The sequence below is a fragment of the Acipenser ruthenus genome, chromosome 13 (genome assembly GCF_902713425.1).
Source record: "Acipenser ruthenus chromosome 13, fAciRut3.2 maternal haplotype, whole genome shotgun sequence".
Lineage (NCBI taxonomy): Eukaryota > Metazoa > Chordata > Actinopteri > Acipenseriformes > Acipenseridae > Acipenser > Acipenser ruthenus.
This window is the reverse complement of record NC_081201.1, coordinates 33,937,493-33,953,800: the sequence shown is the minus strand read 5'-3', so window position 1 is coordinate 33,953,800 and position 16,308 is coordinate 33,937,493. Positions and strand designations below refer to the sequence as shown.

At 35.5% G+C, this 16,308-nt stretch overlaps 1 protein-coding gene across 1 annotated transcript; it reads right to left on the bottom strand.

Moving 5' to 3' along the window:
• Nucleotides 1-289: 289 nt before the first annotated feature.
• On the bottom strand, nt 290-3,892 carry LOC117417624 (homeobox protein HMX3-like). Its single transcript, XM_034029772.3, has 2 exons — nt 3,027-3,892; nt 290-2,344 (listed from the first exon to the last, which is right to left on the bottom strand). The coding sequence occupies exons 1-2, from the start codon at nt 3,316-3,318 to the stop codon at nt 1,734-1,736; spliced, it is 903 nt and encodes a 300-aa protein (XP_033885663.2). The 5' UTR covers nt 3,319-3,892; the 3' UTR covers nt 290-1,733.
• Nucleotides 3,893-16,308: the final 12,416 nt, after the last annotated feature.

The following is a 16,308-nucleotide window of genomic DNA, read 5'->3' as shown; positions in this document are numbered from 1 at the left end:
AATTATATTTTTAATAAATAGATGTTTACCTATTTGCGTAAATGTTAACTAAAACAAAATTTAGTTTAGAAGCATATGCTACACAATACTGCTTGTTTGTTGGTTGGTTTTGTATTTGTCTATAATAGTATATGACGTAAAATATAGGCTAGATATTTCAAATGTACTAATCCCCGAGGGAAACTGAATGTTTTGCATTGGAATTAGTATTGCAATTCTCACAGTTCACGATGCTGAATTCATTCTGTGTCCTGCAGTGAAATGACACGCACCGCATATATAAGGAATGCTCAATTTATTTCACATCATAATTCAGCAATACAATAGCAAATAAAATAAAATAAAAAGTCACGTCAGTTGTCCTACGCAAAGGGACGTTTACACAGAATATTTTCTTTGTGTAGTAAGCTATTTCTATACAACAACTATTCAGAAAAAGAAGCACAAACACACTGAAATTTCAGTTCATGATTATGTTCAAGTAAATTCCCACTTTTGGAACAAAAGGGGTTTTTTTTATTTTTACAATTAAAACAATACATTTATTAAATTAATTTAAAAATAAAGTATTTCTGATTGTCCTTCAGTTAAAGCGCCTGAACGTATATGCTGTCAGTGCTATGTATGTCTTCCTATAGGTTTTCAGTATTCCAGTTTAACCATGAACACATTTTTATACAGTGAAACGTTCCATTAGGCTACTGAAGAGTGCTTTAACAGATTTAGTACAATATTGCACAGATATAAAACAAATTAACACAAGACAATAAAATATACAATAATTCCGTTTACCCCCAAAACAAGGAAAACATACAACTCATTTCTTCCCTCATCACACTGAAAACTCTTAATAATAATAATAATAATAATAATTATTATTATTATTATTATTATTATTATTATTATTATTATTATTATTATTATTATTATTATTATTGTTGTTGTTATTGTTGTTATTCTTGTTGTTGTTGTTATAAAATAAAACATGAAAGCAAATTAAGTAAACTAAAAAAAATACAGCTGTTCAACAACTGATATAATCTTAAAAATGTATTATTTAGTTAAATAGTCACCGGCTTACAAAATTACAAAAATGTCAATGAAAGTCATGCGGATTTGAACAATCCCTCTTTGCACTAAAAACTACAGCTTCATGGATACTTAATTTGCATTCAGTATTTAAAACCCTTTGAATAAAGAAGTCACTTGCTGTAAGGGAACGATTTATAAAACGGGGAATCAAATACAAAAAAAAAATTAAAAACGTGATGAAATAAAGGCATTTCTTCAGGTAAAATTATTATTTGGCAAATTTGTAATTCCTTATACCTCACATTTTAAAAAGCTTTTTACATGAAACTCAGTATATAGCATTGGTTTCAGTTATACAAAAAACAAAAACAATTATGTACATTTAACAATGTGAAATGCCCAAATAATAATAATAATAATAATAATAATAATAATAATAATAATAATAATAATAATAATAGAAAGAAATACAAAAACACAGGACATCAATAACAACAACAACAACAACGAATTGGCGTCTATTTATAAATTGCACAAATCAGTTGATGCTTACAAACAATTACTGAAAATGTATAGCTGCTCCTTGGCTTTGGAAACACAAATCTACAAGCTTTTTTTTTTTTTTTTTTTTTTTTTTTTTACAAAAATAATAGTGGTATAGTTATAATATTATTAGTAATAATAAAATAAAAACACAGCCCTCACACAGGTCGTAGCAGCGGTACCGATGTGACTAGGGGATGTGAGTAGTATACTGGGTGTGGAAAGGTGAGGAGTGGTTGGCTGACTGGCACGTTACCCGTTGAGTTTCCAGTTTCTGAAGCAGAGTTCTCGTGGTACAGAATGGGCACCCTCACTATCCGCTGCGCAGCGGCGTGGCTCAGGTTGGCAGCCTCCAACTCTGCCGCTAATTGTCGTTTCCACTTATTCCTTCTGTTCTGGAACCAGATTTTGACCTGGGTCTCTGTTAGGTGCAGGGAAGCCGCCAGACCGGCCCTTTCCGAGCTGCTCAAGTACCTTTTCATGTCAAACGTGGACTCCAGTTGAAACACCTGACTGCGGGAAAAGACGGTGCGCGTTTTCTTTTTCCTACACTGCTTCTTGTCCGGGCTGTCCTCCCTTTTCTTCCAGTCGTCCAGATTATCGTCTTTCTTTGGTTCTTCCGAATCGCTCTCTTCCAGGACGATTTCTTCTGTGCTTTTGTTGGAGTCGTTCTCTTTTGTGTCATGGTCGGATTTAAGAACCGGGTCGGGCGAGTCTCGATCGGTGCCCGATGCCGGAGACGAGTCTCTGACACTGGCCTTTTCGATAACTGAGAGGAATTAAACAAAATAAATAAAAATGTATCATTAGGAAGCGTTTAACTGAACCAGTGTCTACCTGTCTCGTATTCTGTCTGTACCTAATTTGGATGACAAACAAATTCAAGTAGGGATGACAGAATATATGTCGTTTTACAACAGCAGGAAATTAGACATTAAACTCTTAGTCCTGACCATTCCACTTATCAAACTAACAACACACATTCAGATAAGCATACTTCCTGTATATTTTAAAGTACATATCCTAGTTTAAGGGAGATCTTTTAAATGACATTTTTTTAAAAATGTAATTAATCTCCTTTATAAGGCTACACTGAGTTAGAACAGCATTTTTTTGGCAAGTAAGCTACTGTATACAGGAAGCATAATGTGCATAGCCAGGCTGCGTGGAACAAGCTGACTGTCGGAACTTTTATTTTTTTACTTAAGTTGTACTTTTTCTATTGGCGTTACAATTTTTAGAAAGAACCCCTGCAACATAATGTCTGTAATAAAAATGCGTGGTGTTTAATGCGACTTGTTAAGGATGTTAAAGTCAATGTGCCGGCCACATATTGCACAAAGCTATATCAGATCACTCCCAACCACGTCCAAAGAGCGACATTATATTACACTTAACTCTACATAAGTTTATAAAACCATGAAAAGACTATTTAACTTGTAAGCACGTACCTTCTGTTCTGTGTAAGTGGCCTGCAGATGCGAGGGTGTAGGGATACCACCAAGCCGGAGCTCTTTCTAAGTAGTGCGCTGGCAGCGCAAACCTCTGAGCAGGTACGTCAAACCTGGGAAAGCCGAGGTCCCCCATTTGAGAGAAAGCGAAACTAGCGCCTTCCAGTGCCCCTTTTACCGGGGAAAACAGAGTCTTTGGCTTGGGTGGTTTGCTATCACAGTTCAGTAGGTTCTTTATGGAAAAAGGAGACTCCTTGGGTTGACTTGAGTTTTCTTGCGCTGTCTCAGGCATTGTTGTGTGTTGTTGGTGGTCGATGTCTCAGACCATACAAATATAGAACGATGTTTCCGGTAATCTTCGTATGTTGTTGTAGTTCTTCAGTGCCGTTAAAAATACTTCCGCGCGCAATCCGCTATCAATATAGATAATAATAATAATAATAATAATAATAATAATAATAATAATAATAATAATAATAATAATAATAATAATAATAATGATGATGCTCAAATATAATGTTGCATCCAAGTCTTCTAGAGATCCTCTACAAAATGGTACAATGTTCACTGCGTCAGTCTGGCGCCAGATGCTAATGATGAAATAAAAATGTCATCCAAGTTAAATGCGGAGAGTATACGGCGCTTGGGCACGTACAATGGCTTAAGAAAGAGCGGGGAAACGGAGAGAAAGAGAGAGAGAGAATGGTTTTGCAGTGAGTCCACCCTCCCTATACTTTGCGCGTTGGCTTTAGGCTGTAAGCGCACGCCTGTTATTGGCTTTATATAGTCCAATTAGCCAGCAAATGAGGACGGGGCTATTAGTACAAAGGGATATGGACTCTGCTTAAGCACCACTAATACAGCAGGCAAATGACTCAGATCTGACTATTGGTGCAAAGTGCAGCTTCGTTTCCAGCTCACGGCCAGAACAGATTTAGTTAAAGCCTCGAGTATTTCTTTCTTTCTTTCTTTCTTTCTTTCTTTCTTTCTTTCTTTCTTTCTAATTACATCCAGCAAAACAGTCAAACTTCAGGACGTACACAATGATACAGAGGGAAGTCTAATTTATTGCAGAGATGTGAAAGAAGCTCCTTACCAAGATTGAAAAAATAAATCAAATGTTTCTTTTAATTTTGCAGTTAGAATTTAGATAACAACCAGGACATTTTTAACATAAACTCAAATCAATAACAAGTGTGTGTTTCATTAACTCATTCTAAACTGTTTATGTCTTCCAAATGTCTAAGTACATGTAACCGAGAATATGTCATGGTATTCTATTTGTAAGTAGTATGTCTAAGCCTACAATGTATGTATGAGTTATTTAAAAACAAAAAGAAGTATACATACCGGTTTGTATGACAAGTTATAAAACAACGGTATATAGTTTATTCCTGTACAAATAATAATAATAATAATAATAATAATAATAATAATAATAACAACAACAATAATAACCAGAGAACTCTGATATAACAGAAGGATTAGTTTTAGACTTTACTGTAAATCAAATAATTTGGCAGGAGAGAGAAACCATGATGTTTATGCCAAACCAGTGTCTGTATATTTCACTTTTTTTATTATTCCGTGACTGCTAAGTATATTTAATGTAAAGGTACAAGTCTATATTCTATTAGTTGTGCATGAATGCAACATAAGTTTTTTTCATATCTCTTTCATGTCTCCTCTGTATAACTTAACGGGTTCCAACAATGCAAAGGTAATTAAGCAGCTTAATCTTCTCTTGCCTTTTCTTTTAACTCATTCATCATTTCTCGTGCATTGAATAAAATAGGCGGTATTCACAAAGGCTGTCATCTTGAATATCTGACACGGTGAATCGCAGGCTATAGCCAATTACTTTTCACAGAAAAACAAAATCACCCGCGTTAGTCGCAGATGTTTTTAAGTGCTGCAGCAACCTGTGCTTATGGTGTTCTAAGCTAATATATAATAGATAACTAATATCCAACTTGCGACACGCTTTGTTTGTCAAAATGTAATGATAGCAATTTTATTATTATTATTTTTTAATAATTTGATTAACTTCAAGTTTTGCATTATTGAAAATTAAAAAATGGGCAGGTAATTGTCCCAGAAAAATGACACAGCATTGTGTGTGTAAGATAATGCTCCTTTGTTCTTAGGTTTGCACGGTTTGCTTTTTGACTTCAACTATCCAGCTAAACAAACGCGTGCCGGACTGTGGTTTGTTAATGAGCCCTCATCATTACCAGATCACTAGTAACAAGAGTGCTGGGTGGGGAGCAGCTATAATTGGTTTGCTTTGTTTGTCTTCATAAGCAATATTGTAAATGTTTCTAGGACTTGTTTTTGTGAGTTAGAGAAAGATGATTTTTCTTCTATGTAATTGGATAAACTGAAGAGCACCACAAAAAGTGTACCGATAATTACGTTTCTATTCTAAATCTAGGTTATTATTGTAAATATAAGTTGTGATTGGGGTTTATTTACAAAGAGCAGACAGGTGACATATAAAATACGAATCTTCCGTTTTAGGTATAGGCCTACTAAAATTAAAATAGACAGATTACATAATACATAATTACCCAACCAAAAAAAAGTCACACTCATGAGATTTTGTTTTGTTTTAAATTATTGTCCTTTTAAAATCTTTTCCACTTTCTAAACTTTAGCACTGCTTTTGGTAGTATTCCTTCTAACACACGCGCAAAAATCCGTGGCTTTCGGGTTATTTGCCAGTGTCTGTGTGTGCGTGTGTCTGTGTGTGTAGTGACCTGCATTATTAATAATATCCGAAGAGCATTTAAAAGACTATGATTCCCCAACACCACATCAATAGTTTAAATGCTCGTTTTGAAATTGCTTTGATCAGTGCTAACCCCGAGTTATTATAAAAAAATGTAGGCTACTCAGATTAGCTTTAGGAAACAGTGTTGTGTTACAAGCCATACCTTCATTGTTCATATATATATATATATATATATATATATATATATGCGTGTGTGTGTGTGTGTGTGGTTTTAAAACAAACCCCAGGGATAGAGACATCAAGACAAGCCCTTTTGGATATATCTATAGGTCCTCTCCACGCCATATCATATTTCTTAGCTAACGATTTCGTCGTTGCAGAGTTAAATTTGCGCCCTGTTCTGCTATGTGTGTTATGTTCATTAGTAGCCTATTTGTGGTTATATGCCTGCACTGAGAAAGATCAACAGTGTCAAATCACGCTCAAATAGCGCCCTCTATGGGAGATCTATAGTGTATTCCACTTTTCCAACTGCATACTTTAGAACACACACAGACAACGCATGAAGCCGACATGGTTTTTATTATTATTATTATTATATATATATATATATATATATATATATATATATATATATATATATATATATATATATATATGTATGCAGTGTAAAGTGTACATACTAAAACGCGTTTAAAGAGTCGTGTTTATAAAGATGTGGTTTAGTGTAAGAATCAAGAATCAACCTTTGATTTTTCCCCATAACTTTAAAACACTCATTCTCGAGTTGTGTTTTCTGTAAACATTTCAAACACCAACACAAAATAACTGCTCAAAATCTTCTTAAAATAACCACAGTAAACTAGAAGAAAACTGATGACACTTAATAGTGAGTGTCTTAATCCAAATGCATTTCGATATAAACAAGCTTGAAGGATTTACTATCAATTTACTATCATTTTAACAGCATGAGTAGGGCCAATGCCGACTTTCTCCCGAATTGATGTTTAGTTGATTGATGTCTAGACAGCAGTGTGGAGTAGTGGTTAGGGCTCTGGACTCTTGACCGGAGAGTCGTGGGTTCAATCCCTGGTGGGGGGACACTGCTGCTGTACCCTTGAGCAAGGTGCTTTACCTAGATTGCTCCAGTAAAAAACCCAACTGTATAAATGGGTAATTGTATGTAAAAAAATAATGTGATATCTTGTAACAATTGTAAGTCGCCCTGGATAAGGGCGTCTGCTAAGAAATAAATAATAATAATAATAGTTCATATGAATTCAATAGGAGGTCATGTTAGTTTATTCAATTATACTGTTGCTTCATGTGCAGTGTAAGCATGAAACTATTGGATATTAACTATGTCGTTTGTATTTTGTGTAAATCTCTGACTTCTTCAGTAAACTTTCATTTTCTTTCATTTGATCATTTTAAAATTTGTTAACTCGTTTTTTGATTTTATAAAAGAATGATATGGTGCTTTTCCCCTTTTCAATCCAATTATTAGAACTGCAGTCACACTTGTTTGTCTGATTGTCCGAGTCAAGGTCACCCTAGAAATAACCCCGTATAGTCCACTAATTATTATTTACTTACCTTATACTTTAGAAACTTGAATCAATATGTAATTATCGTTTCATTATGTGACACAAATGCAGCAACATGCTATGATACGATAGAAAAACAATAGACCACACATGAAACTCATTAAAACAAAACAAAACAAACAAACCAAAAATGGAGTTGTTGTAATGTCTATCTCCTGTATACTGGAGAAAACAACAGGCATGACATGCCGTCTTCACCAGTTGAGTAGCAAATAAACGTGTGTAGAGTCCATGCGCCTGTTTATATAGTGTGTGTGTGTGTGTGTGTGTGTGTGTGTGTCTGTCTGTCTGTCTGTCTATCTATCTATATACACACTCAGAGGAAATATATGGAGGAAACAGTTTAATAATGCATGTATGGAATACATTGAAGCTCTGGACTAGACAAGCCATTAATTCTAGGCAAGCCTACTGCTACTTAAAGGTTAACGAAGAACATCAAATATTTGCAGTTAGCCGCATGATCACCATTACAAGCATTATAAGAGTTTGTATTCATGACATATTAGGGCCACCATTGGCCCTAATATTGTACTGGCTAGTCTGTTATCAGGGGGATATTTTCAGCTACAGGGCATTATGAATACTTTTGACATACACTTCCGCTCTCAGCGAACCTTTTTAAAATGTCACAATAATAATAATAATAATAATAATAATAATAATAATAATAATAATAATAATAATAATAATAATGTGTAGCGTTTGTCTGTGTAAAACAAGTTATACTTCTATGTCCACCTGCAGCAAACAGTGATTTAGCGCACTCTGGTGGTAACATTCAGCATTACTAGGTCTAGTCTTTTCTTTGGATTTGTTGTTCACAGCTACATTAACCATTTAAAAGCTCAAGGCACCTTAGAAATTATGCCCTTGTAGTATCTTGTATTATCTGCCCAGAGCTCTGTGATATTTTCACCTATTCAAACTATAAGAAATAAAAATAAAATGTTATTTTTTAAAATTTGACAGCACATCATTCATAAGGGATTTCAACTTTAATACAGATGTGTCATAACAAAGTGCCTTGTAGTAATAATAATAATAATAATAATAATAATAATAATAATAATAATAATAATAATAATAATAGATGGAAATGCTGTGTTTTTACTTACTCTTCTGCCTGGAATGCTACTGTATTCAAAGCGAGTTCCATCACTGAACAGAGTAATAGTAGTAATGGAATACACTGACCGATGCATCCATTTCAGTATTTCGTATCAAATGATGGTCTTTTAGTGAGGTATTTTTTTATTTTTAATTTAAGAGAAAAACTTAAGGTAAACCTTGTTGGTAATAAATGCTTCAAACAAAGAATAAGACAGTCTATAGTTTTCATTTGAACTTTTCCTTATATTCTTGTTTTTATGTATATATTTCTTTGGGCCTGAGCTAGGCTCAGCGTTGGAAGATGTAATATACTCTGACTTTTATATTATTTATTTCAAAGCCACGTTATTGATTATTTCACATGGAAAATGACAAATGGCACATGAGAGAGACACGGTCAGCAAGTTCTATTAAAGAAATGATAGTATTGCTCATGGATTGTTAAAGGGCTCAGTTTAGATACTTTATAGCTTTACATCCATCACCATTTAATGGACAAATGAGGAAAAATATGAGCTGTGGGGATGGCTGCTCCCTCGCTTAAACATTTATTTGTAATTGGTGGGAAAACTGGAGATGGATTTTTGTTTTGATACCTGGTTAGAGTTTCCTTCTTGGCTCAGAACTCATAATCAAACAGCTGCCACATAACTTTAGATTAAATTTTAAGCAAAGGGTGGGTGCTGGGGGGGGGGGGGGGGTGGGTAACACACGGTAGATTGTCGTGATAAACTAAGTGAGAACGTAAGCCAATTACTCTTATCTTAAATTCACAGAATAGAAACCACACACACACACACACACACATATAGGTGTGTGTGTGTGTGTGTGTACTGCATGTGTTTATTTTAGTTTTTATAGACGACAATAACGATATTGATATCTTTCATTTGACAAACTGGAATTTCATTTATTGACAATTTTATCCTCATTTTGCTTACGCTTACTAAATATTTTGGTATCCCTAAATAGATAATCATCTTTTTCTTTATGGAATAATGCAAAAGAGCAACCCATCTCACTTGTGCAGTGGTACACCAAATATTTTCCAATTCCAATGTGTGGTACGATTTGTATTCAGCTGTCCTGTCCCAATACTTGTTTCTACACAAGCAGCCTATTAGACATTAATGGTCCCTTAAAGAAACAGATGTTTGTGTATTTCCTTCATGAGTTCTTCACTTTCAGCGTGTGGGTGAAGAGAATCATTAAAACTCCAAGATCACCAATTCTTCCTTTTAAATTCGTTGTCTGTAATGTGTGCATTTAACATTTAGTCTAACTACAGTAATTAGAATGCCCTTTCCCTGACCTGCCGTGTCTTATTGTAATGGCCTGCTTATTGACACTGGGAATGGACAAGGCATTCTGAGATATTAATCACGCGAGATACAAAAAAAGGTAGGATATTAAATAATGGTGATAGATTTCAATATGAAAACGTGTATAAAAATGCAATAATACTTTAAAGGGATACAAACATGGAGTATTATTAAAAAATAGTCTGGTCTTGCCCAGTAATTTTGCACTTTTACATACTTACTTATAATATGCATGTTCTGTTTTTTTTATTTTTTTGTTAAATAGTATTCTAAGTTTTACTGCACATGTATTTTCTTGAAAACTAAATAAATGAACATGCAAAAGAGCTGTAAAATAAAACACTGCAAGCGATTCACGATAGTTAAGTAATTAAACATGTGGGTGGAGGTATGCCATTTACAGGGAACACGTCATTTCTGAACCTGGTGGTCATAAATCGGGGAGGCTAGCGACCTGAACAACGCACATTTAAAAGCTTATTGCCTGGCTAGCTTGGAGATTATCAGTTCCATATTGGGACTCCATTATATCCTGTGCCTGTATCATAAGCAAGCATTTTGTTTGCATTGTGTCATTTCATATCGCTCTCTCCAGCGTCCACACCTGCCTGCTGGCTGCAGACACCCTGGGAGCTCTTTGAGACTGGGTTAGAGTTATACAGAGGCTGGTCCTGATGTGAATCGTACCTGCCTTTCTGTGTCATTACAAAGTGTAATCTGGTCTGGGAAACAGAAAGGTTCTTATCAGTGTCAGCCTGAAATATAGATATGGGTCTGGTTACAAATGGCCAAATGCACAGGCGAGAGAAGAGGCTATCAATAAAGCAATTTCTAGTGTCATAACAGCTACGCTTTGTGCGAAGCCACCTTTCAAAAAAATTTTCCCTCTGCAAAACGCTCCAGCCCAACCATTAGGGGCTGCCTTGTGAATTTAATGGATTCCGTACAAATAATATTCCACTATAATGGAAAAGGTTGAAGTCAGTGAAGACAGATGAAGTCATAAACACGTATAATTGAGAATCAAAGACCGATAAATTTTAAACTGCTATTCATTTTCTCTTTTTAGATGATGATCTATGTCGCCGGGGCTCCTGGAAAATGGAAGAGATTACAGGGGGAAAATTATAACAATAAATTTTCTAAACATACACCTTGATTATGCTTCGATTTTTTTGGGGAGACGAGAATTGCTGAAAGCTTGCAGCCTAAATGGCACCATAAAACAGGCTCCCTGCTCTTTTACCTCTGGAGCAAGACATGCCTGGAGGTGTGATTTTCCCTTTCTAAATGGAGGAAATGAATGGTGTAATTTATTGCAAATTCAAGCACAGTGAGATTAGATCAGCATATCCCATCAAAGGAACAACAATCAATCAGCTCCTAGTTAACAGCTTGAAACGCATAAACCAGGGCTGCTAATGGCTTTCCAATTTAATAGATTGATAGACTTATCCATTCCTAAGGGATGAATTAAGAAAATCGGCTACTTTCACACATGCCACTGGCACTTTTGACAGTTTTCTTTCTTTCTTTTTTATTTTTTATTTATTTTTTAACAGGGACAGAGCTAAAGTTCTGACAATCTTTTAAAAGCGAAGAAGGAGCTCATAGATTTGTTATTCAGACGGGCAAGTGAAGTAACCATGAATGAGTTCATTTAAATAACCTTGTTATTCAAGGGTATTTAAAACCAGGAAAGCAAGTATATTTAAACCCAGCGGCAGAACCATATATAAATGTGAACTAGCTGACTTATTCCACTGAGTGTGTCGACACAGGCCTTGTTCATCTGCTTTACTTGAATTACCATCAATAAAAACTTTTTTTTAAAGAAATTGTTTTAAAACAAGTTTGCTTTTAATTTGTTATATAATATACTACTTCATTTTGCAGTCTGTCTTATCGTTGTAGTTTCACTGCCTTAGTTTGTAATGCATTTTTGGATATTTATATGTTGGGGACCTGTATTAATACCCAGCACTGTTACTGGTTACACTTGAATTTTTTCTGGATTTTTCAGTGCAGTTTGATTTTAAATATCAGGAAATTTACAACTCTTTCTCATACTGGACATTGCTAGATATGAAAATATAATTGAACAAATAGAACAAAATAAACAGTGCACATGCAGAGCCATGTTTATTTTCATTAATTCAATGCATTATCATCAACCGTAAATCTATGGCATGAATTTTTTATTTCCTTAAATCCCATTTTCTCATCTAAAACTATTGGTTTGCCTTTTATTGAGCTCCTGTTTTATGCGAGCCGCTGATGTCCACGTGGTTACAGCAATCAGAGCCCAAACCCAACTATGATCACATGCAGTCCCACAGTGCCACCTATGGACTCAGATATATGGTGCTGTTCTATATTGATTGTATAATAACATCTTGTTGTAACGGTGTTGTTTTTCTTCATGCATTCTGACTTTGTTCTTATGGGTCACAAGGTCAGAGACGTTGACGTGTCTAAAGAAGCCATATTTTTGTATAGGTTGATTGGCCTGGTGCTCTCTCTTGCTCTATCTAAGACCCATTATACCAGGGCAATGGCAACATCCTGATATCTACTAGCTGGGTTACCTGTACCTGACACCTGCTCAGCTGTGTCGTGGTTTCCTTTTACACATTTGTGAAGCATTACAGACTTGATAAGTTGTCATCTTTTGGGAGTAAGGTACTTGGTACCGCAGCTGAGGTCTTAAAAGTTTACTCACATCATTTCTGTTGCTACAAACAAAAGCTCTGAGAGTCCCCTCTATGCAGAATAAATGAAAATATTATATACCAGAAAAAAAGTGTAATTGAACCTTGAATGAGGTGTGTTTCTTCATTCATTGTGGGCACACAGACCCACACTAAACTACGTAGGGGAAATCACTTGCTACTGTCAGGTCCATTATCACCCACCAACAGAGTTGGCAATTTAATCAGCACAGATCAGCACCATCAATACTTTAAACATCTGAAAAACCTGGCTAAGTGTGACTGATTACAAGTGTGAAAAACCCCACCAAATGCATTTTTTTTTCTTTCAAACTGAACACTAATGATAAGACTGAGCTCAATCTAGTAATGAAGTCTTACTGAGTCTAAAGAAGCTGGGTGTTTCGAACACTAACAGTAATACTGATTCCAGGAAGATACCTCTCTCTCTCTCTCTCTCTCTCTCTCTCTCTCTCTCTCTCTCTCTCTCTCTCTCTCTCCTCTCTCTCTCTCTCTCTCTCTCTCTCTCTCTCTCTCTCTCTCTCTCTCCTCTCTCTCTCTCTCCTCTCTCTCTCTCTCTCCTCTCATCTCTCTCTCTCTCTCTCTCTCTTCTCTCCTCTCTCTCTCTCTCTCTCTCTCTCTCTCTCTCTCTCTCTCTCTCTCTCTCTATATATATATACACACAGAGTATAATTTCAAGGGTGGCTGCTATGAAGAAACACCTCCAGTTTTATTTTCCGTGGTGACCCAGTGATTAACAAACTGGCAACTACTTGTACTGTGATTGCTATTTGTTTGCTCTCTTCCTCTGCCTGGTAAAGTATGTTATTATAGCCTTTCATTAATATTCACATTTTCTTCAGCGCACCAACAATATCAGCAAGCTGATGTCACTGTAGTTTGGCTGCATTCTTTCAGTAGCTGTTAGAAATGTTCTATAAGTGTGAGCAATGTGAGTTGGTAATTCCACTAGCCAACAAAGAATAATGGCTCACTTTAAGGTTACAATTTTACCACACACCAATACACATGTGCAGCTATTGTCCATAGGTCACATTTTACATTAAGCTTCTTTAAGGACATAATGAAATTCCTGTGCAAACCACATTATAATTATGTTGTACTTGCTGTTTGGATCGAAACACAGCATCTCTTGGCTCTCAGTCATACACTCAAATCACTGGAATTAACCACCTGCTTCTACCCAGAACTAACCATAACATAAAAACTCACGCCACCTGCTGGATAATGCTTGTGTTGCAGCTCACTAAAATTATTTAAAAATGTCTGCAGATAGTGGCCTTCAATTTGAATCTGATATTAGGTATTTTTTCATGACTGTTATCTGAATATCACAAAAAGATTGCTGACATGTAAACAAGACATCAAACAGAGATTACTGTATTACAAAGGCATGTGTGGTATTGTGTAACATTTAACTAAGATACAACATAGCAGAAAATGGAGTATAAGGCCTACTTTGATTTTCTTACAGATAATACCAGGGATCAGAGAAAATTGCAGGCTATTACTTACTTGTGACAATAACAGTCTGAGTGAAAAGAGGGATTTTGTGAAATGATTGGATATTTATGATGTTGGCTCAGCTTGATTCTCTTGTTACACCTGAGCAATGCTTTTATTATTTATTGGATCCTGGTTCAAAACCCCACACCTCCGATTCATTGTAAAAAATAGAATACAGACAATTAAGATTAGAGTTTATTGGATTATACACAAATGCAATCCAAAGGGTCTACAGGAGACAAGGAGTTTATGCTGAAAGTTTTAAAAGACTTGTGAACAATCCTGGCAGTTACTGTATCGCGTTCACCACCTAAAGTGTGTCAGACAGACACGATCAGCACCCTTTTAATGAAGACCCTGCAAAGAGCGTAAGGATTATCAAAATAGTTCCAAATTCATCTAGGTAATGATAACCAGCACCTCAAAAAGCAGACTATGAAAGCAATTGTAGAAGCAAATTGTACTACATGACTTATGTTGAAGTGTAATTTCTGGTGCTATTAACCCCCTTCCTTTAGTTATTAAAAGGCATCAAATAGCCCATCCAATTAAACAGTTCAAAATGAAGCAATGATTATAAGAACAAGGATACGCACAAAATAAATTCCTAATCTTTAAATGTGATCAGCTGAAACCTACCTGCTCAAACACGAAAATGCAAACAATTACCAAGCAATTGATCTCGTCAGGCAGATTGAAAAGGCCTTACTTACCATTACAGCTTGCTTTTAAACTGCTGTTCCAATCTCAAGGTACGGCTTTGCTATTTATTTCCATACCCAGAATGAAACTTTCCTTCACCGTGCTATATATTTAGCTTTCTATTTCTCTTCAATAGCAAGGAAATTGGTTACATATTTTTTACAGCTCCCAAGCATATTACCCTGTTTTTTTCCCTTTGATTATTTATGGAAAACTATTTCATGCTTACTTACATTTCCCACTTATTTCCCCAGAGCGGCCTACAGCAGAATCAGTCTATTTCAAAAGCCTTAAAGCCAATTCTTTATTCGTTTGCAGGTTGCCCATTACAGTTCAGTGTGAATTGAAATAAAGGCTTGGGATGCTGTTGTATGAAAGGATTCAATAGCTCAGACCACTTTGGCACAGGGCCCTAAAAAAAACATAGATTTATTACATCCTGTCAATTCGGGTTGCAGGGTATGAAAGTATGAATTAATGACAAGCGTATAATTAGAAAAAACATCAATAAAATAACATTTGTGTCTAGCAACATGCTGTGTGACACAAGATTGAAAACACTCACCTGTGCTGTACTGTGTAGCCTTTTCAAACTGCAAAATTACAACCTGTTTTCAACTTATCATAAACACTCACTTTCCTTAATTCTGTTTGAGTCTAGTTTGGTAATTATACAATGTATATGCTTGGTTTCATAAAGAACATAACCAGCAGACTGTTTGCACAGAGATGTCTCTACGTATTCATTGTAATATTGTTCCAGAGTAACATGCAATAAATGTCCAGTCTGATTAAATCTATTGTCCAGTTCTGAATCCAGTCGAGCATTGCTGAATCGAGTTGAAAGTGACCTGTTAGGTAGAATATCCCCCAGCCCAGACCTTTCTACATGCAATGATAAATTCAAAGGACATTTTAATAAAGATGAATGGACGTCAGTACTTATGTGCTTCAGCTTGTTTTTTAAATGACTTCTCATGTTTGAATTAAACTTCTGGTACAGCAACCCAGCAACTCATATAATTTAGACTTGTGGGGCCACCATGAACAGAGCACAAGGCAGCATTCACAAGCACCTCTGCATCAGTTCAGCAGTTTAAAAGCAGGCCTACACTCAAGTGAAATCAGTTTAAGGCCTCTGATTCCCATTCAGAATGATAGGTGGTACAATAGAAAGTGGAATACACTTTTGGGAGTGCCACATTTACTACATTTTTGCAAGAATACGACAACAGAAACTGTGTTGCAGTTATATAAAAGTGACAAATCAATGATACGGTGAGTGATCAATGTGAAGAAGTGTGAAATATATCACTGATTGATATTTACTTTTTATGAACTGAATATAAACTAAACATTGATCACATGAGAGATTAAGTTCAAGATAAAACCAAATCCATCTGTCAACTGTATCCAACCCTATGTAACTGTCTGTCTGCTTGTCTTAATGTCCTTCTGTCCACGCGCAAAATTCATTTTTCATGAAATTTGTATCAGTACTTATAAAGTGACCTTAATAAACTCCAGCCGGTCCAGCCTGTTTGTCACTGTCATAGATGAAAATGT